The sequence below is a fragment of the Vanacampus margaritifer genome, chromosome 1 (assembly GCF_051991255.1).
Source record: "Vanacampus margaritifer isolate UIUO_Vmar chromosome 1, RoL_Vmar_1.0, whole genome shotgun sequence".
Taxonomy (NCBI): domain Eukaryota; kingdom Metazoa; phylum Chordata; class Actinopteri; order Syngnathiformes; family Syngnathidae; genus Vanacampus; species Vanacampus margaritifer.
In genome coordinates this window covers 2,236,221-2,262,500 of record NC_135432.1, presented here as the reverse complement: position 1 = coordinate 2,262,500, position 26,280 = coordinate 2,236,221, and the positions used below count along the sequence as shown (strand labels likewise).

Here is a 26,280-nt window from a genome sequence, read left to right as displayed (position 1 = left end):
TTTATTATTTTTTTTACCGTAATGCTGATTTTTTAATTGTGGAATGTAATAATTGAAATTATAATTGAATTTTGATTAATTGCACAGCCCTACTGAAAACTATTGGCCAGAGGTTTGCAGAGGTTTTCATTTTCATATCAAATAATTAAAAGTAATCTCAAATGTTTGCGTTACTGACGATATGGACTAACAAGAGCAAATCTGTCAGACACCTGTGATGACCGCTGAGTGGTTCTCGCCGCACGCCACCTGGCAAACTCGACCCTTCTTGAAGTGGTCAATCTGGCGAGGCAGTCGTGATTCAAATATGAACGTCCCATGGCCCAACTGACCAAACTGGCCAAGGCCAAAGGCATAAACGCCATTTTCTGAAACACAGGGAGCAATATTTGGTGCCGCCAAAAAGTCTGCTAAACACAATTCTTTTGTTTTTTGTTTTCTTACCTGTAATGGCCACAGTGTGTCCGCCGCCACATGCCACCTGAGTGACCGGCTCAGGCATGCTCTTCACGAGCTGAGGGACTCGATGACGAGCCAGCTGGTCGGTTCTCAGACCCAGTTTACCACTGTCCCGTTCGCCGAATGTGTACAGAGCTCCATCCTCTACCGGTAGATTTTGAAGTGATGGTAATGGGAGTGTTAGTGGAAGATGCAAACAAATGTATTACTAAGTTAAAGGAAAATAAATCTATTGCTCCGATAATTTGGCAGAACAGCAAACAGTGTGGACAACTGCTCTGCGAGAGGCCACTACCAATTGCCACAGATCATTCAATAGCTAAAACTGCATTGCTAAATAGACCAAGTCACGTTCATTTTTTTTTCTCTGGCATTTCAAAAATGTTTACACAAGCGGAAACACTATTTTCCCCGTGTTACGCATAACAAGACCAGCACAATTGGTATCAGGTTTGAAAAATTATTGAATCTATTCTGCCCTTGCTACGTCCCCACTGTAGCTAGACAGATAACTCCTTCAATGAAACACCAGTTGAAGAATCTGGCAACTTTATTCACCGTGGAGATGACTCAAGAAGGTGTAAAATTGTAACAACAAATGCCAAAACACTTACATGCTCTTGTGAAATTAAATACAATAAAAGGTTGTGCCACACGTGCTTGCTGTATTATAAACAATACACTAAAATAGCATGCTAACGTTCACTAGCTAACGTGCTAAACGTTAGCTCGATACTAACCGCTAGCTCGATGCTGAGCAGCAATTTTGTCAGTTTGGCTGACGCAATCCTAGATGTATGCGTTAACCATGACTAAATCAGGCGCCAAAAATTCTAATGTAACGTGCTAACGGTTTGCAGTTATTCCAGCTCACCTGTCACATAAGCAGAATGGTAGTAGCCACAGGACACCCACGCGATGGGCTGTCCCGCGCTGACCTCCTGTGGCGAGCATGCGTGGCTCTCCTTGCCCAAACCGACTTGACCCTCTGAGTTGTCCCCCCACATGAACAGCTCACCGCTCTCTTGAGACGAGGACATGGGCGGGAAGAAAAACAATTACCTTTCACAATTATCTGCTTTTTATCTTCTTCTTCTGGAAGTTTTTTTTCCCCTGGAGGTTGTTCCTTGTCCTCCACTGCCAAATGCTTTTTCAATGTGCACAGTTCCTTTAGATCAGGGGTGGCCAAGTTCGGTCCTCGAGAGCCACAATCCAGCCTGTTTTCCATGTTTCTCTCCCCTAACACACCTGGTTCATGATCAGGATCGTTATTAGGCTTCTGCAAAGCTTGCTGATTAGCTGATTCAGCTGCGCTGCAGGAGGGAAACATGGAAAACAGGCTGGATTGTGGCTCTCGAGGACCGAACTTGTCCACCCCTGCTTTACATAATACCTGTTGCTAAATATGGTGCTATAGAAATATAACTGACTTGACTCCCGTGAGTCATTGCAGCTGTAGCTGCCTTTAACAGCTGGCATGTGCGACCTCAAGTGTCTCACCAGTGAGGGCAGCTGACGTGTTTGAACCAGCAGCAAGCATTTTGATTGGCCCACGGGAGTCAAAGAAGTCCAGTCTCTGGAAGGACGTCCGCTCATCGCAGTCGCCGAGGCCCAATTGACCCTCGCTGTTGCCGCCTGTGGCGTACACGTGCCCCTGCGCTAGAGAGGAAAGACAGACATGGGAAGAATGGCCAAAAGGCTTGATGTGATCATGTGATCATGTGATCATGTGATGCTGACCTGTACAGATGAGCGTATGGTTTCTTCCACAGGCTACGAGCTGAACGTTCTCTGACTTCAGAGCTGAAGACAAACAAAACATAATGAGTGCACACTGGATCATTTGCTCAACACAAATGGTTGATTAAAGGCAGACCTCTGACACAAGTGGGCTTGTTGACGGTCACTTTGGACCCTAAACCGAGCTGTCCCCAGTTGTTGCTGCCAAACATGAATAGTTTCCCATTTTCTGCAAAGACAAACACAACAGCTGCTGTTACTTTCTTTTTTTTTAACAAGTAAACCAAACAGACGCTGAGGCTGCACAGATGAGCAAGTACCTGTTATTAAGGCAGTATGTTCATCCCCACAGGTTATTTTTCGAGGAATATCATTTTTAAGCCAAAATTTACTGGGAACGTTGTCTGCAAATTTACTCTTCCCAAATGTGAAAACCGCTCCGGATTCTGCAAGACAGAGTAATATGCTTTGTTTTGTTTTTGCATTAATTCATCACCAATCAGATGATGAACAAACAAGGCTATGCATACGGTTATTTTCCGTTTGAAAAAAAAAGAAAAGAAAAGAAAAAAAGAAAAGACTTCACTGTGCAGGGGTGCCACGCCAATGAAATGAAAAGATTGAATTAAAAAAAAAAGAAGCATCATTTTTAGTTTTAAAACAATGCATCACATTCTATAAACTGAACATTAGCCTGATGCGCGAGTTATTATTAATTTATTTTCGATGTTAGCGTTTCTTTCAAACGGGAACTTTCAATTTACTCATTACACTTGGCCGCTGTTTTACGACGATAACAGAGAACAATTCAAATCAAACATGCGTTAAACGTTGTAAGAAGCGTTTTATTTACCAGGTATGTCATCTACCTCCTCCCCTGCCATCTCCGTGGGACTTTAATCCGCTTTGCTCGGCGACCTGGGCGTGTTTGCGTCCCTCTTTCTTGCGAGCTGATAACCCGGAAGTAAACACAACATTACCTTGACTACAAACATGTGACCCTTAAAGCGACAGTAAACTTTTTGACCTCTTTCGTTCTTGCAATCATCTGTGTGACGTTTCGTTTACTTTAAATCAAATTTTATCAATCAGACGCAAATAAAAGTTTGTTTTCACAACGACATGAACGATGACGTCACACTAATAATCTTTTTGTGAGAAAATGAGACAGCAGTCTTTCAATTTTAGATACGTTCCAATTTGTTATAATTCATGTACTGTATTCATATAAATCAATAAATTGTATTGTTTTAACTGTCTGACAGTGTAGTCACTGTAGTGGTTCATGTTATGCCATATAGATATTTTTATTATGATGCTATTGAGACCACAAGACAGACACGACTGAAACATCATATATAGTTTGAGAGAATTTATTGCCAAATATAAAATTGTATAATTGAATAAGGACAGAAACAGTAATTAACCAATTCATTTGACAAAGTTCTTGTGTGGTCTTAATTGCAGGTCACCCAGCAACGGGTTTGTTGGTTCACCTGAGACGTGCTTTGAGCGTGTTGTTATGCAACCTTACAAGTGGAGGAGAAAAGGACAAGCATCATGATATTGCATTTTACAGCCGTTGAACAGTTAGTTACTCATGACAGCCTATGCCAAACATTGAAACATTTCAATACAAAGACTCATTTCACATGTGACAGAACAGAAGCCTGATAATGTTAAAACGTGACACCGTGTTGTTTTCCAGTTAATACTCTTCCCCCTCTTCCTCTTCTTCATCCCCGACGGTGTCTGTGCCCACTTCCTCGTAGTCCTTCTCCAGGGCAGCCATATCCTCTCTGGCCTCGGAGAACTCTCCTTCCTCCATCCCCTCGCCGACGTACCAGTGCACAAAGGCCCTCTTGGCGTACATCAGGTCAAACTTGTGGTCCAGCCGAGCCCACGCCTCGGCGATGGCCGTGGTGTTGCTCAGCATGCACACGGCTCTCTGGACCTTGGCCAGGTCTCCCCCAGGAACCACAGTCGGGGGCTGGTAGTTGATACCCACCTTGAAACCGGTAGGACACCAGTCCACAAACTGGATGGTGCGCTTGGTTTTTATGGTGGCGATGGCAGAGTTGACATCTTTGGGCACCACGTCGCCGCGGTAAAGCAGACAACATGCCATGTACTTGCCGTGGCGAGGGTCGCATTTCACCATCTGATTGGCTGGCTCGAAACAGGCGTTGGTGATCTCTGCGACAGACAGCTGCTCGTGGTACGCCTTCTCTGCCGAGATGACGGGGGCGTAGGTCGCCAGGGGGAAGTGGATGCGCGGGTATGGCACCAGGTTGGTCTGGAACTCTGTCAAGTCCACATTCAGAGCACCGTCGAAGCGCAGTGAGGCGGTGATGGAGGAGACAATCTGACCGATAAGCCTGTTGAGGTTGGTGTAGGTGGGACGCTCAATGTCCAGGTTCCTGCGGCAGATGTCGTAGATGGCCTCGTTGTCCACCATGAAGGCGCAGTCCGAGTGCTCCAAGGTGGTGTGTGTGGTCAGAATGGAGTTGTACGGCTCCACCACAGCAGTTGACACCTGAGGAGCAGGATAGATGGCAAACTCCAGTTTGGACTTCTTGCCATAGTCCACTGAGAGTCGCTCCATCAGCAGAGACGTGAAGCCAGAACCAGTTCCTCCTCCGAAGGAGTGGAAGATAAGAAAACCTTGGAGTCCGGTGCATTGGTCAGCCTGCCAGGGCGAAAACAGTCAGGAGTCGCAAAACGTAAATGTCTGGTCAGATCATCCAATAAAGCTCACCAGTTTTCGAACCCTGTCCAGAACCAGGTCAATGATCTCCTTGCCAATAGTGTAATGACCACGGGCGTAGTTGTTGGCTGCATCTTCCTTTCCTGTGATCAGTTGCTCAGGATGGAAGAGTTGACGGTAGGTCCCCGTGCGCACTTCATCTAGGAGGCAACAACGTTATTTTAGTTAACAAAAAAATAACAAAATAACTCAAAATAAAATTCCAAAATCATTTTCGTCAACAAAAGGAAACTATAATTATGGTGAAAATCTCCTTTTAGTCTTTGGTAATTCATTTAATACATGAGCCTTTGGGGTTTATTTTAAATGTGATTTTAAATATAGTTATTTCGATGTTAAAGTCACACTAAGGAACTTTTCAACCTTCATAAAATAGTTTCATAACTCTTCTGATGAAACATCGACTTAAAACTAATCGACTGGTACCTTTGCCATAGCCTGAGAGGGTCTGTTTCATGTTTACTGGCACTAAGCAACTTTGAGGAGGATGGTAGGAACACTGCCACACAAAAAACTACAAATGTGCTCACTGCTTTATGGCATAGTCAAAAGCTAAGGACACTCAAGGATCAACATTGGCCCGGAGTTCACTCACTGCAATGAGCTAAAAAAACGACGCAATGCGCTTGTCCTCATAGGAAATGGGGTTTTCCTTCAGACATAACAATACCGCTTTTGTCCATGTGGTGTCGCCATAATCAACATAAAATAAAAGTTCCTAAGAGTTGCTTTAAACAGAATAAGGACGTTTGACAGTGTGTCACGTAGAAGTGACGTCGTCTAGCAGCAGCCAATAGAAAAGCAATTTCAGATTATGTCGCTCCTAGGCGACGATTTTGCGTGCTTGACTTTTGGAATCAATGGCTCGACTTCGCCTGCTTTTTCATTTAACTCAGTTGAAATGCGACACTTGGTAAGAAATGCGCTATTTTTTTTTTTCATTTTACCATGGTGTTTATTAATTATTTATGCACACAACACCCCCAAAAAAACTAATGCTGAACTGAAACTAACAAAAACTAAACTAGACTAAAACTAATAAAAACTACCAGAACCACCCTCAAAACTAATTATAAATTTAAAAAACAAAACGAAATAAAAACAAACTAAAATGAAAATTCTAAAACTATAATAACCCTGGTAGGCAAACATTGACAGGTGTATACTTTGGTAAATGATTGGAGGATTGGTTCAATCGTGAAACAACTTGTGCCAGTCTTCTTGTCTCACCGATGACTGTGGGCTCCAAGTCCACAAAGACGGCCCGGGGGACGTGTTTGCCAGCGCCGGTCTCGCTGAAGAAGGTGTTGTAGGAGTCATCTCCCCCTCCGATGGTCTTGTCACTCGGCATCTGCCCGTCCGGCTGGATGCCGTGCTCCAGACAATACAGCTCCCAGCATGCATTGCCAATCTGGGCCCCAGCTTGGCCAACGTGGACGGAGATACATTCGCGCTGCAAGTAAAGGTCATTTAGAGGTCAAGAAATGCAGTGAACACCGTATGTCGGCTTTTCCGAGCAGCGCAAGTCAATTGTGATGTCAATCGAATGTTTGTGTTGACGTCTCACCATGACTCTTGAAGAGGTCTCTTATTCACCTGAGATGAGCGCTTGGGGATGTTGTCGCGGCCAAAAGCAGGACGCCGTTTTATAGAGCGCCGTTTCCTGGCAACAAGCTGGCGTGTTGTAGCAACCAAGGAAGCAAACACCATTGGAGGAGGAGCGCAGAAAAGCTCCCACAAGTCTGACCTCTGACAATGGTTGCCGTAGCAACCAGCAATGAGTGGCTATTCTGTGAAATGCGACACGCAACTGCTGCATCTTCTTATGTTTCACATCTTACATACACCTGCTTCACTTGTATTCGCCAACACAGGTGAGGACAAGTAACAGATATGTGTGTAAGGAACGATTGACGACATAAAAACTGAAGTACTGATTCAGATGAAGCAAAAGTAAAGAAAAAAGAAAAAAGTAGACTTGTAGGAATAACATTTTTACTCTCAATTATGTAAATCACCCGTTTTGATAACTTGGCACAACAACAACAAAAGCCTTCTCTCTTCTCTTTAATTCACTTACCTACATTTACATGGTGATCACACTGAGCAGAAGAAAAAAAAAGTTGTCCCTTTTTTCTATGGACCCTATTTGTGTTTGCAATAAATAAAGAATTGAAAAAATATATTCGGTCCCACTCTAAACAAGGTAAACTTTTACACTTGTAAGAGAGTAAAATACAAAAAAAATAAATAAATAAATAAAAATAAAAAAATCCTTAAGAATTGAGGAACGATCCCACAACCTTCAGCTTGAACGACAGCGCTCTACCACTTTTGCTTTGCTAAACTTATTGTTAGCTAGCATATTGCTGAAGAGACCAAAATTGAAGGTATACGAGGATTCCACCTGACACATGCGATATATTGACACCGAGTAGGAGCGGCATGGGTTAGTTAGTGGTTAGGTTGGCTGTCTTCCAACTCCCAAAGTTCTGTAATTGTTCCTCAACTGCTGAGTTATATATATATTTATTTATTTATTTTGAACATCGGAAGCTGGTGGTTTCTAAGTTAGCACAAGACGCAACACATTCGCCACAAATTCTCTGTATCGTGTTCCTCAAAGTTGCTGCCGTCCCTATTTTTCTCTCTCCCCTTAACCGACCCTAAGATGGCAATCAATCAAGAGCTCAACCGTGGTTGACTTTACCGCTCTGCATTTACAACTTAGGGTTGAATTTCACAGCGTTCTGATAGACCTAACGAGACCGGCGAGAGTGCTGTCGGCACCTTAAAGACCCAAAGGGATGATGAGCCCCCCAAAGCTGAAGATGTTTGGTTTCGTGACTGTCGCAGGTTTGACTTGTCATTTCCAAGGTAGCCTAGTAACAGTCGCCATTTAGCGTCCTTAATGACTTTTTGTTGACTTATACAACAAACTTCCTGTTGGAGGACAATTAGATCCGCTATGTGCGTCAACATCACCGTCTGCAGTCAAGTTAAAGCCAAATGTTTTTTACATTGATTTTGAATTGTTTGTTAACAGCAATTCATTTGTTTTCACATACTTGGTAAATAATTTGAATGCCTGTGCAGTTAATAAATAATAATAAATACACAACACGACAGGCTTCACCAATCTTTAATAATAATATGTATAGTAACAGTAAATGGAGGTTTTCCACCTGATTGAACATTGCCAAAACGTGTTTATGTGTCCTTCAAAAAGAGATGCTGACATGACAAACCTGATCAAACTAAAGACAAATATCAAAAGTTGAGGTGAGATTTTTCTTTTTTTTTCTCCATCTCATTTGCCCACTGGTGTCCTCCAGGGCACAAGTCGGACCACTGTCACCTCACTGCGAGCTTTTATGCAACATTCAAAGTCTGCCATTGACACACTCAATTACTTCCCGTCTTGTTCACTTGCTACCAAATATTTGTGGGTGAATTGGACACAAATAATGATAACACATGAAGAATCACAACTTCAAAAAGAGGCCTTGCGTGAATCAAGACTTACATATCAGATTCAGTTGACTTTCATCTTGAACGCATTCTTTAGTTTATAAATGACACCATTTTCAGACTCACAAAAGAATAATTTCAGAATTCATCTTTGATTCCAAATAAGCACCTCGAGGAAAGGAGGCGTGAACTTCAAAGCTTCTGTGTGAAATTCTCGGGGAAGACACCTTTGGATGAAATATCTTTGTTTTGTATCCAGTGAGATTCCTGCACACCCATCAGCCAGCCGTCGTCCTGCGAGCACACACAAAAACAAAACATTAGAGCGGCCACACACACACCAAAGCATTCCGAAAGGGACATCACTGACTTGCTCGTCTGGGATGTCGAAGGCCAAAACGAGCACAACGTCGCCGATAGTCAGCTCCAGTTCATCCCCATCAGTGGCAGCATATTCGTGGACGGCCTTGACCTGGAGCAGGACGTTGGAGTCAGCACGAAAAAGTCGCACCTGCCATCGCCAGTGTGACGACTCACCTTGTAGAGAAATCCAGGTGGGAGATTGTATTCTGAGCTGTTGGATTCAGAACCCTGCCAAGAAAGAAAGCGTCACGTGTGCATTGTTTGAAAGGAATATGAGGCAAGGTTAACTTGTTACAAGCTGAATTCTTGCGGTATTTGTTCACAATTACTGCAAGAATCCATCTCGTACTGCTCCCGCTGATACGTTCGCAACCGACCTTTTTTTTTTTTAGGTCGGACCAATCAGGCGTTGTTTAGGGCGGGACGAAACCAGGAAGAGCTGACGCCGGGGCAAACAAACCTAACATAAGTGTGATTTCTATCTTACGGAAGAGGATTAGGGTCGTTGAAGAAAGAAAAAAAAGTTTGGCAGGATTTTCACTTTATTCTCATAATTCTCACTTTAAAGCGGCCCTAATCCTCTTCCGTACCATCCACCTATTTTTATTCGAATTTTCAAGAAATGCGATAATAACTGAATGGAAAGGTTAGAAATTCGAAAAAGGGCCCAAAATTCGCAAAAAGAAAAATGCTAATTTTGCCGATGGAAACAGGTTTTGCGAATAAACGCTGACAAGACACGCGTTTTGACCGGATATTACGTCACACGTATATTTGTAGTTACAAACCATTGTCGGACAATAGAGTAAGGTATGTTTGGGGGGGACGAAGAAAAAGAAAACTTTTTGAAATGAATTAAAGAAGCGAATATTAATGCAATTTTAGATGGAAAACAGCAAAGAAACGTTACGGTTTATTGAGAATTACAAACTCATACGATGTCATTCGCATGGCGCAGTCACTTCCTGTTGTTGTTGTTCTTTTAAATTACTGGTGGATTACATCTCTATGGCATATGGCGCCACCTACAGCGGCAGAATTCCCTCTCAATATTTGCAAAACAAGAACAGATGGAAATGAGCAGAAGTGGCATTTCCTTTTTGCACATTTTCAGTAAATTTCCAAACAATTGGTAGACAAACGCTGCTATTAATTCCGTTATTGCACAATTACTCACCGTTTCCTCGTTGAATGTTTTTTTTCCTAATACGAGACCGAAGACGACATTTTCATCTGTTGCCGTGATTGGTCAAAATAAACGTGCGCAAAATGCCACATCGTCCAATCAGCTCCAAGTATTGCACAGCATGTCCCGCCTATCCTGAGCAAACCACCGTGGAGCATAAAATTAGCAGTTTGACATATTCAAACTTTATTTTATCTTTGGGACCGTATCCTCTCTGTCATTTTCTGGAAATCTCACCGGTTTGCCGCTTTTGTATTCAGGAAAGCCCCGTCTCATTTAAAAATGTTGCTCGCGCCGTCTTATAGCATATTGATGCCAAGGAATTAGGTTGACGTGAGAAGCTTCTTTAGGTTACGCCTAAAGTGCAGGGATGTGATTTGACCAAAGTGAAATTATCTGAAAATTTAGCCGGGGGTCTGGGGGCCGCTGGCACCCAGCTAGGTCCAGGGCAGTGCCCAGTGGGGGGGTGGGTGGGGGGTTGGTGGGGCATGAACAAATAATTATATCATGACCAAATGAAAAGTAACTCATATTAGAGCATACCACAAATGTCTTTGTTATAGCAGAAGATGTTATCTGTCGGAGTCATGTGCATACACAATGAACTACTAAAAAAAAAAATAAATAAATAAATAAATAAATAAATAAATAAAAAATTGATTTTTTTTTGGGGGGGGGGATAAAAAAAAGCGGAATTCCGCGAATTAGCGGAAAAATCACATCCCTGCTAAAGTGTTGTGCTGCCCTCTTGTGGCATCAGTAAGATTTTGTCAACGCAATACAATATTATCTAATTTTGTCTAAATGAAGCTCCTCAACTCACTTTGACATGTGTTAGATTAACACTGAGAGTGTTAATTAAATCTAACACTAGAAAATGGTTTATATGTGTCGAGACCAATGAGTGTAAATCTGACACTTTTCAAAGTGTTACTTTCCCCCCCCACACTTAACCAGTGTTACTCTAACACTGTATAGTGTCAAAAATCTACACAGGTAAACACAGTCGTGTTGAAAGTACTTTACACTAGTGTCAGTGTTAAACATTTGACTCATATGACTCTGGTAAATGGCGTTTCCTTTATATAGCGTTGTTCCTCCATACAAGGCCCTCAAAGCGCTTTCCATTTTGACTTCTGATGGCAGCATCAGGAGCAACTGTATCTTGCTCAAGGATACTTTGACAGTCACACTGGCCTGGGGTCAAACTCACGCTCTCGGTGTCGGGAGACGAACACTCTACCAATGATCCACACCGCAACAACTGGAAGTATTGCCATTGAAACGTTTCTCCTTTACCGGAAATAAGGGTGTGGTCAATTTAACACTCAAACTAGTGCTATGCAGGTTACACCAAACATCAACCCCAACACTCACGGAAATTTACTCGGACAGTGTAACTTTTTATCCTAACACTGCTTACTGCATATTTGATCCAACACTGGAAGTTTAAAACTGACCGATTTTGCTGCGTTGGTACCGAAATGGCGTCAAAACGTTTTTTTTTGACGACATGAATACACGTGACTTTAGATCCATGAATTCATGGCTGAGTTTTATTCCGGAGCCCACTGAGAGGTGACCCCCATTTCATGAGGTCCTACCTGCACTTGTTCATCTGCGGCCCAGCCCCCTTGACCTACACCGGCCCCGTCATAGGACCAAGAGGGCTCAGTGGACAACTCGGCAGGATTTGCGTCCCAGTGAGGCTGCACGTCACTGCGGCAGCCTCCGTCATCATCATCATCATCATCATCATCCCATCCACCCTGAACCTGCTCTTGGCGCTGCTCCTCGTCCTCGGCAACAGCCTGGTCATGCTACAGGGGCAAAGGTCGTGGAGCATCGCAGAGCAATAGACGGAAGGATGTTGGCGGGAGGTGTAAAGTAGGTGATTGGCAAAGTTGCGATTGGTGTCAGCATGCAGAAGAGGAGAAAGGAACTTCAAGTGAAAAGTTCACATTGCTTGAAAATCCAGACGATTGGACACCATTCTTACCCACGACTCCCTAGATGGCGCCTTCGTGCAGCAGTAAAGACAAATTCAGTAACTTAGGTCATCTTCAGATTAAAAGGGAAGTCAACCCATTTTTTTTTTTTTTGTGACAATATGTTCTATGCAGCTCCACTAGTCTAAATATGGTATGCTGGTTAATATTGCGTTAGTGGAATTTGAGGTAAGCAGCAAAATCCAGCCGTTTTTATCCATCTCAGGGGGCGGCCATTTTGCCACTCGAAGATGACATCAATGTCGCTCAGGTAACAACCAATCACAGCTCAGCTTCACAAAACTGGTGAGCTGTGATTGGTTATTGCCTGAGCAAGATTGATGTCATCTTCAGTCGACAGCAAGTGGCAAAATGGCCGCCCAATGAGATGGATAAAAACGGCTGGATTTTGCTTCATAACTCATATTCCACTTTAATAATGCTAAAAAGCTACCACATACAACTAAGAAAAATAACACACTGATCTTGTGTGTATGGGTGAGGAAGGAGGGGGGGTACCAAATACTATTACTCCTGAAAACAAACGTGTACTTTTTCTCCTTTTGTCAAAATGGACTCCTTTGTTTATTAAAACTCTGGTGCATGATGACACACTTGAAAAAGACAAATAGAGAGAGGAAAATTCAACTCTGGCCGCAATTTTGACTGACTGATTGAGATCTTGCTGCAGCAGTAACAAAAGTGTCGTACATAATCGAGTTTGAAAGCAAAAAATTATAATAATGAATTAAAATAATAAATAAATAAATAAATAAATATAATGATGATGCTGATAAATTAAAAAGAACATATTTTCTGGAATATACTAGTTTAAAGACGAATCCTGCAGCGCCACCTCTGTTTTTTTTAGCCCAAACTGTCACAACCCTTTTGTCCACCTGCTGTTCCGCCAGCGGCCTGTTGGCGGTCAAAAGGTGTGCGCAACTAACCTGAACCCACCTGGGGAACTGGACATATAATGGGCCGTAAAACCTCCAAATCCAGCAGGTTGACCCACGCGGAGGGCTCACACTGCTTTACACGCACACACACACACTAGGATTAGGATGGGATACTAAAACAAAACATCTGGCACACTACGTGGGTCCGGTCCAACCATCAGCTGACCTGTGCCGTTCTGGACTCTGTGTTAATGTCAGACGTGCCGTCATCAAGCGACTCGTCATGCTGCGGAGGCCGGCTGGGCCGCGAGCTGGGCCTCGAGCTGGGCCTCTTGTAAGCACGTGCACATGCAGAAGCACAAACGGCAAATCAGTTGAAATCAATGAAATTAATCCATCCCCTAAAGTAAACGCCATCATTTTTTTGTTGTGTTTTTCTAAAGTAAAATAGCAAAGTATTGTATAAAAACATATTGGCGCTGTCCTTACGGTCATTTTTGTCTCTTTTTTTTTTACATTTATGGGATGACACTGAATGCAGACATCTCAAAAATGTAAAAAAAATAAAATAAATAAATAAATGGACATAAGTGTTTTTCACAGGACAGCGACGACATGGGGAACGTAAAGAAATATCAGGGTTTTTTTGTTTTATGAAAACTGACGGGGGAACACAATTCAAATACCGCAGCTTCACTCATACCCCCCCCCCCCAAAAAAAAAAAACGGCAGCTCATTAAAAGCAAAGGAAAAGAAAAACACAGAAGAGGCAGCGTTCTTTAGTCACCACAACTCATGCATGACATCTGCTTGAGGTTTCATCACCACGAGGCCAAAGTACAAATTAAGGATTTTGTTTTTTTTTTGTTACCGTTGGTGGCGAGCTGGCTGCCTTGCTGTGGTTTGCTTCCTCGCTGCAAGACACAAAAACAAGAGGAGAGAAGTGACACAAAGGTACAACATGTACCTGCAAAAAACACACAGTCACAACTCACTAAACTGTAATATTAGTTGTTTTTTGCAGAGGATAAAGAGCATATGCCTGTGAGTATTGTTATATTGTCTGCATACATTTTGTATTCAACAACCCATTGCTTAAAGCATTATAACTCATCAATACCATTATTTTAGCCCGTCTACAGCATGTTGCATTGTGTGTTAGCATTAAGCTAACAGACTTTTTTTTCCAGGCAAAGTTATAAGTTATTGTGATTTTTATCCTCCACACTTTTTTGCCGTGCAACAACTCCCACATAATACTTTCGATTGACACAACTTGCTTCAAAAATTCACAGCTTCCGGGGGTATTTATCGTTTGATTCCACATTACTTACACCGTTGGCGCAATTTAACGTTCAATATCAACTTTTCCCCATTCATTTTCAATGGGACTCAAATTGAACTTTTTCAAAGTACCACTTTCCACGCCCACTGCCATACATACAACTTATCATCATTACCAGCCGTCTGATACTGCTCAGTGATGCAGTTGGTAAAGTATATTGTAGAGTAACCAGGAAGTTGCAGGTTCGAATCCCACCTCCGACTGTATATTGGAAAATATATCCATGCCCATTATGCTAAGAGATACACATGTACAGTATAGCAACTGACTATCATATCAGGAAATGGATTATAAATTTCACTGAAATGATTTAAGCACATGCATTCAAAGGTTAGCATTCATCTTTTTCAGCATTCCAACGCAATTTCTGCAGAATTTGCACTTTGTCTAGTTTTAAATAGACTTGTAATTCTATTCATTTGGTTTAGTTTTAGATCAACTTCAACTGAGATGACTACAAGTGACACTTCCAAACATGAGAATGAAAATGGAGTCAGTCGTCGCATTAAAATCACGCGGCGGCGGCGGCAGCAGCAGCCATGCAGCCGGTTACCTCTTTGCGTTGTCTCCTGCCTTGGCTGCTGCACCATCTTTTCTACGGTAGGGGGTGAGGGACATTACTCTCTCTGGCATGTTACCGCCATCACCTCTAAAATCAAATCGACTTACTTGAACTGCCTCTGCTCTTCAAGTTTGGTCATGATGTCGTTCAGGTTTTGGCTCAGCTGAGGATGAGGAAGGACGGTCATGAAAAAGTTGTGCTCAACTCATGGACAGGGAAGTCAGAAAAGTTCACTGCGAGTGACTCACCTTGCTCATCTCTTTGTGGAACTTCTCTTGATGACCCGCCAGACTCTGGAATGTGTTAACATAGATGCCAACACGTCTAACACACACACGAGACAGGTTGAATGTTTACAAATAACTTGACCTATGATTGCCCCAATTTACAAGGTTTTCCAGGTTCTTAGTTAATTTTTTGCTTTGTGTTTTGAGCCCAAATTTCGCTGACAAGTGAGTTTGATATGATGTCACTCGACTAAGGTGGAAAAAAATGGTATAGTTGAAATTTAGTACCTGACTGCCGTAGCTTGTAATTCGGTCCTAGTATTCATTTCACTCCCTTCAAAGTGTTGGATAAGTTCATTTGCTGATCAGATGTACACTCGAAAAACAGTTGGGTAAAAAAATAACCCAAATTGGGTCAAGAATGGACCGACCCAACTGAATTATTTGACCCAAAAAGTTGAATAGCCCACTAGCCAACCCATTTTTTGGGATTGTTTTGTGGGTTATTCATTTAACCCAACTTTTTGGGTTAAATGAATACCTCAATTGAATTGGGTTGAAAAAGAACGAACCAACTCAGAGTTATTTAACCTAAAAAGTTAAATATCAAAAAGGTTTTTTAACCCCTGGGCCGAATGGTTGTTTTCTTTGACCTAACTTTTTGATTAATTGAATTACCTAATTGGTAATAATACATAATACCTAAAAACAGTCTATTTGACCCAATTTTGAGTCAAGAAATTGGACTTTTAGTTAAAAAAAAAAAAGGTCAGATCCTTGACTTGGGTCATTTTGTATAAAACAACACAGAAAGTTGGGTCAAATTGACCTATAAAGTGGATCGATCCCTTTTTGATCCATAGTTGGGTTATTTTTTACCCAACTGTTTTTGGAGTGTATAGCGAGGGTCCACTGGGAGTTTGGTTGTTTTGTGTCAGTGGACCTTGGGTGGTTGATTTGTGCCGGTGTTGTGCTAGGCTAGCAGCGTAGTAGCTCGCTGCAATTCCATAAAAACGCAGAGTAGTAACCAAGAAGGAGTGAATCAATTCTTGACGCATAACCCATCAAAAGTCAACTGGAAATGGCGTTACAGTTGGGGAAAAATGCTGAATTACGAGGAAGGTAGTGAAAAAGTATGAGTATAAAGAGCATAACACACAGTTGTTGTGACTTAGAGCTTGTCTGAATGTAGTCATCACACTGCCAAGCCAATTCATTTCTTAATATTTTCCTGTATTGTACAATTCACTTCTAGTTTACTCTTTTAGAAACACATATCAAAAATATGATGTTTTTTGTTGGGCCTGGAACAAATTCTTTGCATTTTAATTCATTTCAATTGGAAAAAAATGACTTGAAACACAAGTATGGTGAACTCCCCACTTATTCATGTTTCAGCATTCACAAATTCACCCCAAAATAAATGAAACTCTTCAGTCAAGGTGGGATTGTGTAAAGTTGAGATCAACGTGTGCTCCTGCTTCACCTGTCCCACAGCACTGGAAGCTGGTCTTGTAATTCCACGTTCAGCTCTTCGAAAATCTTTTGAGAACGACCCAGCTCTTCCTCTGCCTACATGCACACGCACAAACAACCATTCACAACTCGAAACTCAATATGATCCATTTAAAAATCACCATGCATATGATAATAATAATGCGTCATACTGTACACTTTACACACAAATCCAAATGCGGCCACATCAGGCACATCAACACATGGGCAATAAAATGCTGTCAGTTGTCATGTGCCATCAAAGCCTTGAACATGAGACATTTCTGTATGTTTGTAAACAGGCGCCAGAAAGCAAGTGACGCTTGCTGACCTGAACTGAAACCATAACAAAAGCTTGTGTTCGACCAGATATTTCTTGTGGAGAAAAAAAAAAAAAGGTACATTATTCCTGATTTAAGAGTTGTAGAGCCATCATCGTCATCGCATTTCTTCAAGTCACCGTCTCACGTGTAAAATATATCCTCTTTGAGTCATTTAGCAAAGCAAAATGGTTAGCTTGCTAGCTAACGTCAGCTCTTCAATGCGTTATCCATTTGAGAGTGCAAAAAGCACCTCCGTGCCATCAATCCAAGCAGCAGAAAAGACAACAAATTAGCCAATTCTTGATTAACTTTAGCTCTTTAAACTTTGCGTCTCCGTTCCAAGCACACTTCAAATCCTCTTTTCCACTGACACTTTCCTAATTCAAAGTACGGCAGGTTGAATAAAAGGTTACAATCCTCACTCAAGCCATTTAATGTGTTCTCGAAATGGCTCTTCCTTGGTCATATAGCAGAAGTGGGTTTTTAAACTGGTGTTGCCAATGGAGAGGTGGACTTTTGCCACCGGCAAGTACGCGAGACGTCATGATGACATGTCCTCTATATGTCGGAATTATGCGTCATTCGTCACCTGGTTGTAGGAGAGGTTAGTCTGAGCCACCTGGTGAGCTGAGAGCAAACCCTGAGCCCAGCTTGGCGCCGCCATCTCCAACAGGGCCGCGGGCTGGCCACGCACACCATGCAGACAAAGAGGATGAAGAGCAATGGGGGGGGTTCGGGGGGGAAGGGTCAAGAGGAGGGCAAGTGGAAGGGCGACGACAAGCAGGAGGAAGCAGAAGTGGAGGAGGAACGAGACAAAAAAAAAGCCAACAAAAAGTAAATAGTTCCAAACAACAGCAATCGTGTTAGTGAGTTTTCAGTAAGTGAACAGTAAACAACAAAGCAACATTTGATGCAGCGGTCCCAAACATATGGGCCAGGGGCCAAAATGGGCCTGTGAGGAGGTTCAATCCGGCCCCAGGATGAATTTGAAAGTGAAAAAGGTACTGCATGAACTTTGCAGTTTTATCTCTTAGCAGGTTAAGAATTCTATCATTTAGGATTCTCGGTGAGGCCGCATGTGCCACTAGATTGAGTCTTGACGTGATTGGATGGAAAAGTCAAAGGGGTGGGACAAGCTAAGCAACATTTAAAAGGCATTTAAGGACAGAAATCGGTGATCTCGCACTTGTGCTGAAGCTAGTCCCAGCTGTTTTTGCGCATCCCTGGACTGGTCGCCAGCCAATCGCGGGACACATACAGACAAACGTGCTTCTCGTAAAAACATGACACGCTGATGCAATTACCTTGGCGATTTTGGCCTCGTCCTTTTTCTTGCCCTTCTGTAAGGAGGCAAAGTGGTGCCTGGCGCTGTCAAAGTCCACCATCTTACGGTCTCGCTTTGCAATGCGAGCCTGTTGAGAGAGAGAGAGAAAAAAAAAAAGATAATTTATGTGCTGAGGAAGTATTTTCACATCATGTTTCATGAAAACATGGAAAGTTGTAATAATAAAGATGCAGATTTGACTTGCAGGCTTAAAGGATTGCAAGTCAAAGTGCTAAATAAATTAAGAACTTTCATTAAAGTACATAAACTCAACTGCCATTCATATTAATGCATAGTTCATTTGTCATTATTTTACAATAAGCCTGACCTATACGACCGAAACATTATTCTAATCAAAATTAATTTATTGCTTGCATTTGTTTAAAAAAAAAAAATGCTAGGAAGAGTAAATTAGGGGGGGGGGTTAACGCGTGAAAATCACAATCATACAAAATACGAATACTGAGGGGGGAAAACTTACAATTAGATTACCGTATTTTTCAAAAGCAATACGCCCTGATTTTAACCAATGTCTATATGTTTTCAATACAGTACATTTATATGACTATATAGAAAACTGTAAAATCCATTAAAAGTGCTGGTGGATGCAGTCCAAGAAAAACAACAACCATAATAAAGCGGGTGTTCACTACAACTATCTATTAACTACAAGTGGCGAACAATTAATTAGAAAAATAAATCTGATTAATTCAATCTTAAAATTTTGATTAATCACTTAAATGAAAAAGGCTTTTTTTTTTCTAAATCAACATTTTTTTTGCCTGACCATCTGTTATGTGTTAATTCTTTCGACATTAAATGTTATGAGGACTTCTTCCACTGCACACTCTCATCCTTCTCTTATCAGTTAATTACTTACATAATTTAAAATAAATTTAAAAAATGACCCCATTGTTTTGTATTCTGAATGTCACATGCAAACATTCATTAAATGCTTTATTCGAATGTAGTTATGTTTATTGCTCAAACAACCTGTGTTACTTTAATGTAAGGATCATCTACGGTCAAGTTGAATTAATAGTGTGACTAATCTGCATTAATACATGAATAATGCGATATTTTTTGTGATTAATCAGTTAACAGGGATGTGATTTGACCAAAGTGAAATTATCTGAAAATTTAGCCGGGGGTCTGGGGGCCGCTGGCACCCAGCTAGGTCCAGGGCAGTGCCCTGGTGGGAGGACACGGGGGGCACAGCCCCCCGAAGCTCATGGGTTTTCCGTGTTTTTAAGTACTTTCAATGCACTCACATGACAAAGAAATAGACAAAACAACAGCATAAATTTTCAATGTATATTGAACTATCCCATATAAAATGGCAGTTTTAGTCAACTCAAAATCAGTCACATTCAAAAACATTGGACTGCCTTTGCTTTTAAAAACTATCACTGAGAATATCATCATATCTAACTAATGTGATTACTAAGTTAACACATAAATAATGTTGAAGAGTTCAAATTTCATGAACAAATAATTGTATCATGACCAAATGAAAAGTAACTCATATTAGAGCATACCACAAATGTCTTTGTTATAGCAGAAGATGTTATCTGTCGGAGTCATGTGCATACACAATGAACTACAAAAAAAAAAAATAATAATAAATAAAAATATTTTTTTTGGGGGGGGGGGGGAGATAAAAAAAGCGGAATTCCGCGAATTAGCGGAAAAATCACATCCCTGAGTTAAACAGGTTAACTGACAGCACTACTAGTAAATGTTGTCACATTTGGAGTTGCAAACACCTTAATATCGGGGAACTGAGCCAGGTACGTATCAATGGAGAGCATCGAGTTGTCTGTGATGTTCTGATGGAAGTCCAACCACAGAGTGTCCGTGTCCTACAAAACACACAAACACAATGCAGGATAAAAAGCATCAGATTCGCATTTAGTGCAATTTGTCTATTGATTAGAACTTCTACAAATCTGTCTCTGTTTCTTGCTGGTAGATTTGGACCTAAATTCTGGTGACGACATTTTTAACCAATCTACATTTTACCTCCAAGTTATTGTCCATTTCCTTTTCTATCATCTCCTTCAGCAGGAAGGAGCACACGCATGCAGTTAAAGTAGAGGAAATGACAACAGAGTGAAAGAAAAGTGAGGTCATGACAAAAAGGCTGGAAAGTTCAGTACAGGATAAGCAAGAGATCAAAGGTCAGGAGCTCACCTCCACCATGGCGTCCATCTCCTCTTTGCCGAACCACTCGGGCTCGTACATGTCGGCCAGGCAGTCCTGCAGCCTCCGTGACGACTCGTGCAAAGCTGAAAGGTGGCAGACCGTCCGTTAAAATGTTGATGAAATGTCTGAACTGCGGCGCACAAATCAGAAGAAGAATCCTGCTGTCCAGATGAGGCACACAATTACTGACAACTTTTGACAAGAAGGAAGCAACTGCTGCTGCTGCTGCTGCTGCTGCTCACACATCTCTGGCAGCAGATGACGACCAAAATGGCAACAATGTTGAGCTCACGAGGATAACGTTACACATGCGTGCGCACACGAATGATTTTCGTACATAATGCTAAAATGATAGAAACAATGGGAAGGAAATACCTGAAGAAGCGCACGGAGATACAAAAGGTTAACAACATTAAGGTCACGCTAACGTACGTTTGCTAGCTAACTTTGCTATTAGCCAATAATAGCTGCAGATTTTCATTTAATGTACAGTAAAAACAATCTAATCAATAAACCCTCACTTAAAAGTTTTTACTTAAACACTTAAAACTCATATCAGAAAATGACTTTTGAAATTTTGTTTAGGGTTAGCAAACGTCTGATACTTTCAAACTTTCAGTATTTTACAAAATGACTTTCACGTCTACAAATGTTATTGTCTATTAACTTAAGATACTTGAACTTTGACTCAAGTATCATATTCAAGTACTTTATACAAGACTGTCCGTGAACCACTTATCAAAAAAGTGTCTACTACGGAGGACCAAAACTGCCCAAATTAAAATTAAAAATTTAAAAATAAATAAATACATACATACATACATACATACACACACAAATAATAAACAAAATTCAAAGAATAAAAATAAATGTGGGAATAAACACAAAAATAAATATATAATATACAAATAGAATTAAATGATCAATCAATAAAAACGCTCTGCTCTCACATTTATTTATTTATTTCATGCTGCATACACGCTGTTGTGATGAAATGTTATTCAGATGAGGGGGCGGACCTAAGCACGTCCAGGGTTGGACTCTATATTTGTTTTTATCTGTATTGTACTTTTTATTTTTTATTTTTGTATTTAATTTTTGAATTATATTTTTTTATATATGTTTTTATTGATTCATTTATTTTTAATGTTGGCATTTTTGGTCCTCCATAGTCTACCGTCTTCTCGGTCTTACTCTTCACTGAGGTCATGTAAGTTTTCAGATCCCTTTGCAGCTTGGTGCCTTCTCCCTGAGGTGAGAAAGATCAAAGTGAAACAAGCTCACATTAGTAAACATGAAGATGACATTGAAATGTTAAATGACAATAAATTATTTGTGGTGATGACCATCTGCTTGTTGAAGTTGGCCACCATCTCCTCAAAGACGACATCTCTGGTCTCGTCCGCTTTGCCGAGTTTCTGCAAAACCTGAAAAAAGCACAGCGGCACCTTTCACAATGTCCATACCAAGTGTGAGCAGTTACAAAAAAGGGCGTTTGCCAGTGTGACAAGAAAAAAATATTTGCACCATTAAAACAGCTATTCATTTTAATGAGGAAACTAATGATGTCACATGACCAAACCCAGAAACAGGTGAGACGTGATTGGTCGTTACCTCAGCTCTGAGCACCTGTGATGTCGTTTTCAATGGCAAAATGTGTTTTTAAAGGTATTAATGGCACACGAAAATAATAAAGCTGTGAAATTAATTCTAGACATAATATTAACATTTTACTGCTGAAAATGGCTACATGAGTAAAGTATCCCTTCACCGCAACATATTGATGCTACTTAGCATTAAGCTAGCGGGCTGAAATGCTAGCTTAAGCTGGGTTTGTTTGAAATACACAATGTAGAATTGCACAGTTTTATGTTCAGTTTTGTCAACAATAAACTTTAATTGGCATTTAACAGCTTGAAGCCTTCTTTCATTGGATTGTTCACTATTTTTTCCAAAAGTGATGTAGAAACATCTTTGCGACCTCCCACGAACCCTGACCAAAAAAAAACAACACACACACACATTCTCTACCCTCGCAAACGTTCGCCAGAATCTAATGGTCTTTACTAAAGACTGACTCTCTTAAAACAATTCAGATCGATTGTAAGATTTTTTTTTTTTTTTTTTTTAATTTTTTTAATATGCAGCTAATTTAAATGACTAAGTTGTGCCAGAGTATCACAGGACTTAAGAATATGGAATTCATGTGAAAAGGGCAGGCAAATCACACGGTATCAATACTTCCTCTTTGTGACCATGTAGCTCCGCCCCTGCCTTATGCTGCATTCGAGGAAGGTCAGAAATCGAAATTATCACAGTTGGCTTTTCCCAGTTCCGACTTGAAATCGTTCAAGGTGAAAATAAACAACCAAAATGGCGGCTTGTGAATTTTTTTTAAATTATTATTTTGGTCCTCAAAACTCATTTTAACCTCCCGCCAACTTGCCTTCTGGCAATTTTGTTTCATTTATTGTATTGATCTTATTTCATAAGCATTCCATACAGTTCAGTAGTTGACCGTTTAGTTTCATGCAGGAAGATAGCGGCATACTGTCATGTGTTCAACTTCACTGTCATGAAGTTATGTCCAATATTTGCTACTTTTAAAAAATATATTTTTACTTTAGTAGTTGTTGAATCAATCTTTATTTCACAAGTTATCTGTACTTTTAATTAAATACAGACTGTGAGTAATTTTGCCACCTGTTGTTGTCATTGTTATGTGCTCCAAAACCTGCCTTTTTTTTATTTTTATTTTTAATCACCTTTGACCTTAAGATAAACCCAGATGTGTTTAATGCGAGTGTCACCAGGTCACTAATGTAGTCAGATGACCAGTAGCAGCAAGCAAGCCACAATTAGCATGCCTAACGGGACTTCCCCACAGCCTGCTGCACACTCTCATATTTCGTCCTCCGGCGCCACCGTGGCGGTTGACCTTGGTGCTGCAAGGGAGGTCATGAGGAAACATCCTTCCATCCCTATCCCATTTGAGCAAGAGGTGGTGTGGGTGCACCTTGGACTCGCAGGGCACATACACTCCCCCCCCCCCCCCCAAAAAAAAAGCTTGTGATTTTAGAAAGTAGGGTGAAATATCCTCAAATGCACTTTATTTATAAATTATGTGGTAGTTAAAATTGGTGTTTAAACAGTCTTCTTGTACTTTTCATATTTTGGCATTGTGAGGCCAAAGTTCAAAACCACAAACATTTTATGAGAAGTAGGAAGGACAGTCTACAATGAAGCTAACAGGCATCTTTTTTAGTTTACGAGGAAAAGTCACACAAAAGCGGCAAAAATGTGAAAACTCCACACAGGGAGGTCGGGGGGGTTGAGAGTGGAACCTCTGTGCTGCCCCCACTCTCAAATAAAACCTATTCAATAAGACCCCCTGTATGTGGAGGTTCAATGCCTCACACATGACCGCAATGTGCCGGTGTTCAATTTCGAACGCCAAAAATACACACAGACACTTTGTGGCTATGAGAGAAATGAGGAAGCGGGGCTAGGGGCGGCTATTCATAGATGTTCATCTCCCCCCTCAACCCCCTCTGCCACTGACACATACTGGGAGTCCTGCGAGGAAAGAAGGACAGGTGTGCACACCGAGCAGAGTTTTGACTCATCGCGGAGAGGCTGGACAACTAACAGGCCAAAGACATGATGTTTTTCTTTGGCTGCTGCACTTGCTAACACGCACGCAGAGCGATGAGCAATGAGAGCTTTTGTGGTTACAAGGCGACGCCAGTGAACAGACAGCTGCAGCCCGTAGGCCACGCCCCCCAAAACGACAGCCGGCCCCAACACAGAGGATGAAACTTTGACTTTCCTTATACTAGCAAATAAAAGCTGCTTTCTCTAATATCGTCACATATTAGTCGTTCACTTACTGAACAGTCTGTCTTCTGTCATTTATTTTGATTTAAAAAAAAAAAATCTATTTTGAGTGCCTGCCTGTGTATGAAAAATAACACGATGGGCCTCACCACTCACTAATGGAAAATACTGACCTATTGTACCTGAGAATGGTCATCCCTTTTCTGCCCTGTGTGTGCACGTGAGAGGTGATTAGAAGCTAAAAGATCAGCAGGCATTAAGTTTAACACTAAACGATTAGACGGGAGGGAAGAAGTTGCTTCACACTGAGGGTCCGGCATAGGTTTTTGTTTGTACATTTCTTTTTTTGGTAAATCAAGTATCTATCCATCCATCCATCTATCTAGCTAGCTAGCTAGCAATAGCTACTGTTAGCTGTTATAGCTACCGTCCAGGCATCTGCTTGGATTTCTACATTTTAATACTGTACTTCTTCTGTGTTGAACAAAAAGTTGTTTGTATGTCACATTGGCCTTTGTGACGCTGTGACGTTTTATTGTAGTTTATTGACAATTCCGAACATCCAGGCATTTCTGATATTTCCGCAATGCAACACAATGCGTGCAAATGCTTCCGGTACATATGGACAACATACGGCCTTTAGTTTTGCTTTTGCCTGTGACTAGCATAAAAAACAGGCAGATTGTTAGAGTAGTTAAATGACATTTCATCACATTTTGAAATCAAAATAATTCTCACAAATCAAATGACAAATATCTGTCAGTCCAGTGCCTTTCAATGGATGGAGAGGGTCATTTCACCAAGACCGCCATTTTTGTCAATTTTCAACAAACACGAGTCTTAAACTATATTCAGGCGTTGTTATACTCTATGAGTGAGTGTTTATAGTAATGTTCAATAAAGTGTTCAACAGTTAAAAAAAAAAAAAAAAAAAAAGAGTCTTAAACGGAAATTTTGTGAGATTGAAAATTTGACTTTGCATTTATTTCAAGAATTTTTTTAAATAATTTTCTTAGTTACATTACATTGTGATTTTCCCCCTCTCTGCAATGCAAACGCATCCAAATTATCTTTAAAAATAAATTGAGGTTTATCATTCCTGTCTTGTTTTTTTCTTCATTCATCTCCTAGGGGCGGAGTAGGCTCACTAGTCTCCCTCTATTGGAGAGCAGCGGCCCTGCAACACTTTGAGTTTTTATTTATTTATTTTATTTGTTTGTTTATTTATTTATTTATGCATAAGGGTGCCCAAGAAATAAGACTATAGTGCACAAATGCACTTTGACCCTATATCATAAATGTGTTTTTGAAGTATAGCCTATATGAGTATAGATTAATAAAAGTCATTGATTTAAAGACAATAGTTCGAAATAAATAAAGTGTGTCTTAAAATGACTTTCCAACGATCGATATGAGGTCAGGAGGTGAACTGACAAATTAGTGTAAGGTTTAGTCGTACCTTCTCCTGCGCTCTGCTCAACCTCTTCTGGACGGTGATGGCCAGTTTCCCGGCGGTGACCCCCTTCCCACTGTTCCCGGTCTCGGCCATGACTCGCTATCGTTCTGGGCTGAGGTGGTACCGACTCAGTACCGAGCGACAAGTGTCTCCCGTGGATACGAAGAGTGCGTAAAAACCACCGGGCGCCGAGTTGGATGGCTGCTCGTAACTTTAATCCCGTCGGAGCTTCTTAAAGGAGCAGAGCGTAATTTAATCCGGATTTTGTGTGAGTCCACAAGAACAAGGGAGATAAAGTGGACGTGGAACACAGAACGCAGTCTTTCTACTCTGTTAATTCATGAAGACTTGCACTCTAAATGTGGACCGATTGGGTTTCGCCCCCATCTTGCTCTTAAAGGCGTAGCATTGCTGCTGGTATAATTAGGCGACACCTGGTGTATGCGCGTGTGCGCCTTTCGGGCCCATGCGCGTGCTTATGTGTGAACGCGCACTTTTCTGGAAGGTCACATGCAAGGCAAAACCACCAGAGGGCAGTAATGAAACAATGCGTTCCTTTTCACAAATTTATTTTCCCCCCAAAAATAAATACATTCTCCCACCAAGATTTCTTGTTGACTTTCTGTAAACG

At 41.2% G+C, this 26,280-nt stretch overlaps 3 protein-coding genes across 13 annotated transcripts in view; all 3 read right to left on the bottom strand.

The window, feature by feature from the left end:
• Nucleotides 1–3,151, bottom strand: part of rpgrb (retinitis pigmentosa GTPase regulator b) — an 8,000-nt gene extending 4,849 nt beyond the window's left edge. Inside the window, exons 1-8 of the mRNA XM_077566943.1 lie at nucleotides 3,053–3,151; nucleotides 2,520–2,645; nucleotides 2,336–2,428; nucleotides 2,200–2,262; nucleotides 1,960–2,118; nucleotides 1,334–1,483; nucleotides 445–603; nucleotides 213–368 (exon numbers count right to left, since the gene is read on the bottom strand). Of these exons, the coding sequence (XP_077423069.1) occupies nucleotides 213–368; nucleotides 445–603; nucleotides 1,334–1,483; nucleotides 1,960–2,118; nucleotides 2,200–2,262; nucleotides 2,336–2,428; nucleotides 2,520–2,645; nucleotides 3,053–3,083 (937 nt within the window). The 5' untranslated portion in view covers nucleotides 3,084–3,151. The remainder of the gene's footprint in view (nucleotides 1–212; nucleotides 369–444; nucleotides 604–1,333; nucleotides 1,484–1,959; nucleotides 2,119–2,199; nucleotides 2,263–2,335; nucleotides 2,429–2,519; nucleotides 2,646–3,052) is intronic.
• A 476-nt stretch (nucleotides 3,152–3,627) lies between these two features.
• On the bottom strand, nucleotides 3,628–6,651 carry LOC144052686 (tubulin alpha-1A chain-like). The gene is made up of 4 exons (XM_077566973.1): nucleotides 6,534–6,651; nucleotides 6,197–6,419; nucleotides 4,958–5,106; nucleotides 3,628–4,888 (listed from the first exon to the last, which is right to left on the bottom strand). Exons 1-4 carry the CDS (start codon nucleotides 6,534–6,536, stop codon nucleotides 3,908–3,910), a joined length of 1,356 nt encoding a protein of 451 aa, XP_077423099.1. The 5' UTR covers nucleotides 6,537–6,651; the 3' UTR covers nucleotides 3,628–3,907.
• A 1,440-nt stretch (nucleotides 6,652–8,091) lies between these two features.
• On the bottom strand, nucleotides 8,092–26,095 carry bin1b (bridging integrator 1b). 11 transcript variants are annotated; one of them, XM_077574680.1, is made up of 20 exons: nucleotides 25,653–26,094; nucleotides 21,703–21,783; nucleotides 21,551–21,605; nucleotides 20,345–20,439; nucleotides 20,174–20,209; nucleotides 19,918–20,013; nucleotides 18,132–18,239; nucleotides 17,417–17,509; nucleotides 16,497–16,582; nucleotides 15,032–15,107; nucleotides 14,891–14,946; nucleotides 14,775–14,816; nucleotides 13,748–13,790; nucleotides 13,103–13,207; nucleotides 12,935–13,009; nucleotides 11,986–12,006; nucleotides 11,591–11,806; nucleotides 8,975–9,028; nucleotides 8,808–8,909; nucleotides 8,092–8,731 (listed from the first exon to the last, which is right to left on the bottom strand). In XM_077574680.1, the coding sequence occupies exons 1-20, from the start codon at nucleotides 25,740–25,742 to the stop codon at nucleotides 8,630–8,632; spliced, it is 1,632 nt and encodes a 543-aa protein (XP_077430806.1). In that variant the 5' UTR covers nucleotides 25,743–26,094; the 3' UTR covers nucleotides 8,092–8,629. The 11 variants fall into 11 exon arrangements, with proteins under 11 accessions (XP_077430806.1, XP_077430814.1, XP_077430852.1 ...); XM_077574688.1 differs by having other exon boundaries at nucleotides 12,935–13,006; XM_077574726.1 differs by lacking the exon at nucleotides 17,417–17,509 and having other exon boundaries at nucleotides 25,653–26,095.
• Nucleotides 26,096–26,280: the final 185 nt, after the last annotated feature.

What these genes read in the sequence shown, in the direction of transcription:
- LOC144052686 (XM_077566973.1), bottom strand. An exon ending in CTTGGAGCCCACAGTCATCG is followed by an intron (nt 5,107 to 6,196) that starts GTGAGACAAGAA and finishes GTTGCCTCCTAG; the next exon opens with ATGAAGTGCGCACGGGGACC. An exon ending in TGGACAGGGTTCGAAAACTG is followed by an intron (nt 4,889 to 4,957) that starts GTGAGCTTTATT and finishes TCGCCCTGGCAG; the next exon opens with GCTGACCAATGCACCGGACT.
- bin1b (XM_077574680.1), bottom strand. Translation starts at nt 25,742, where the DNA reads ATGGCCGAGACCGGGAACAGTGGGAAGGGGGTCACCGCCGGGAAACTG. An exon ending in GAAGAGCAGAGGCAGTTCAA is followed by an intron (nt 14,817 to 14,890) that starts GTAAGTCGATTT and finishes CCCCTACCGTAG; the next exon opens with AAAAGATGGTGCAGCAGCCA. An exon ending in TCGACATCCCAGACGAGCAA is followed by an intron (nt 8,732 to 8,807) that starts GTCAGTGATGTC and finishes GTGTGCTCGCAG; the next exon opens with GACGACGGCTGGCTGATGGG.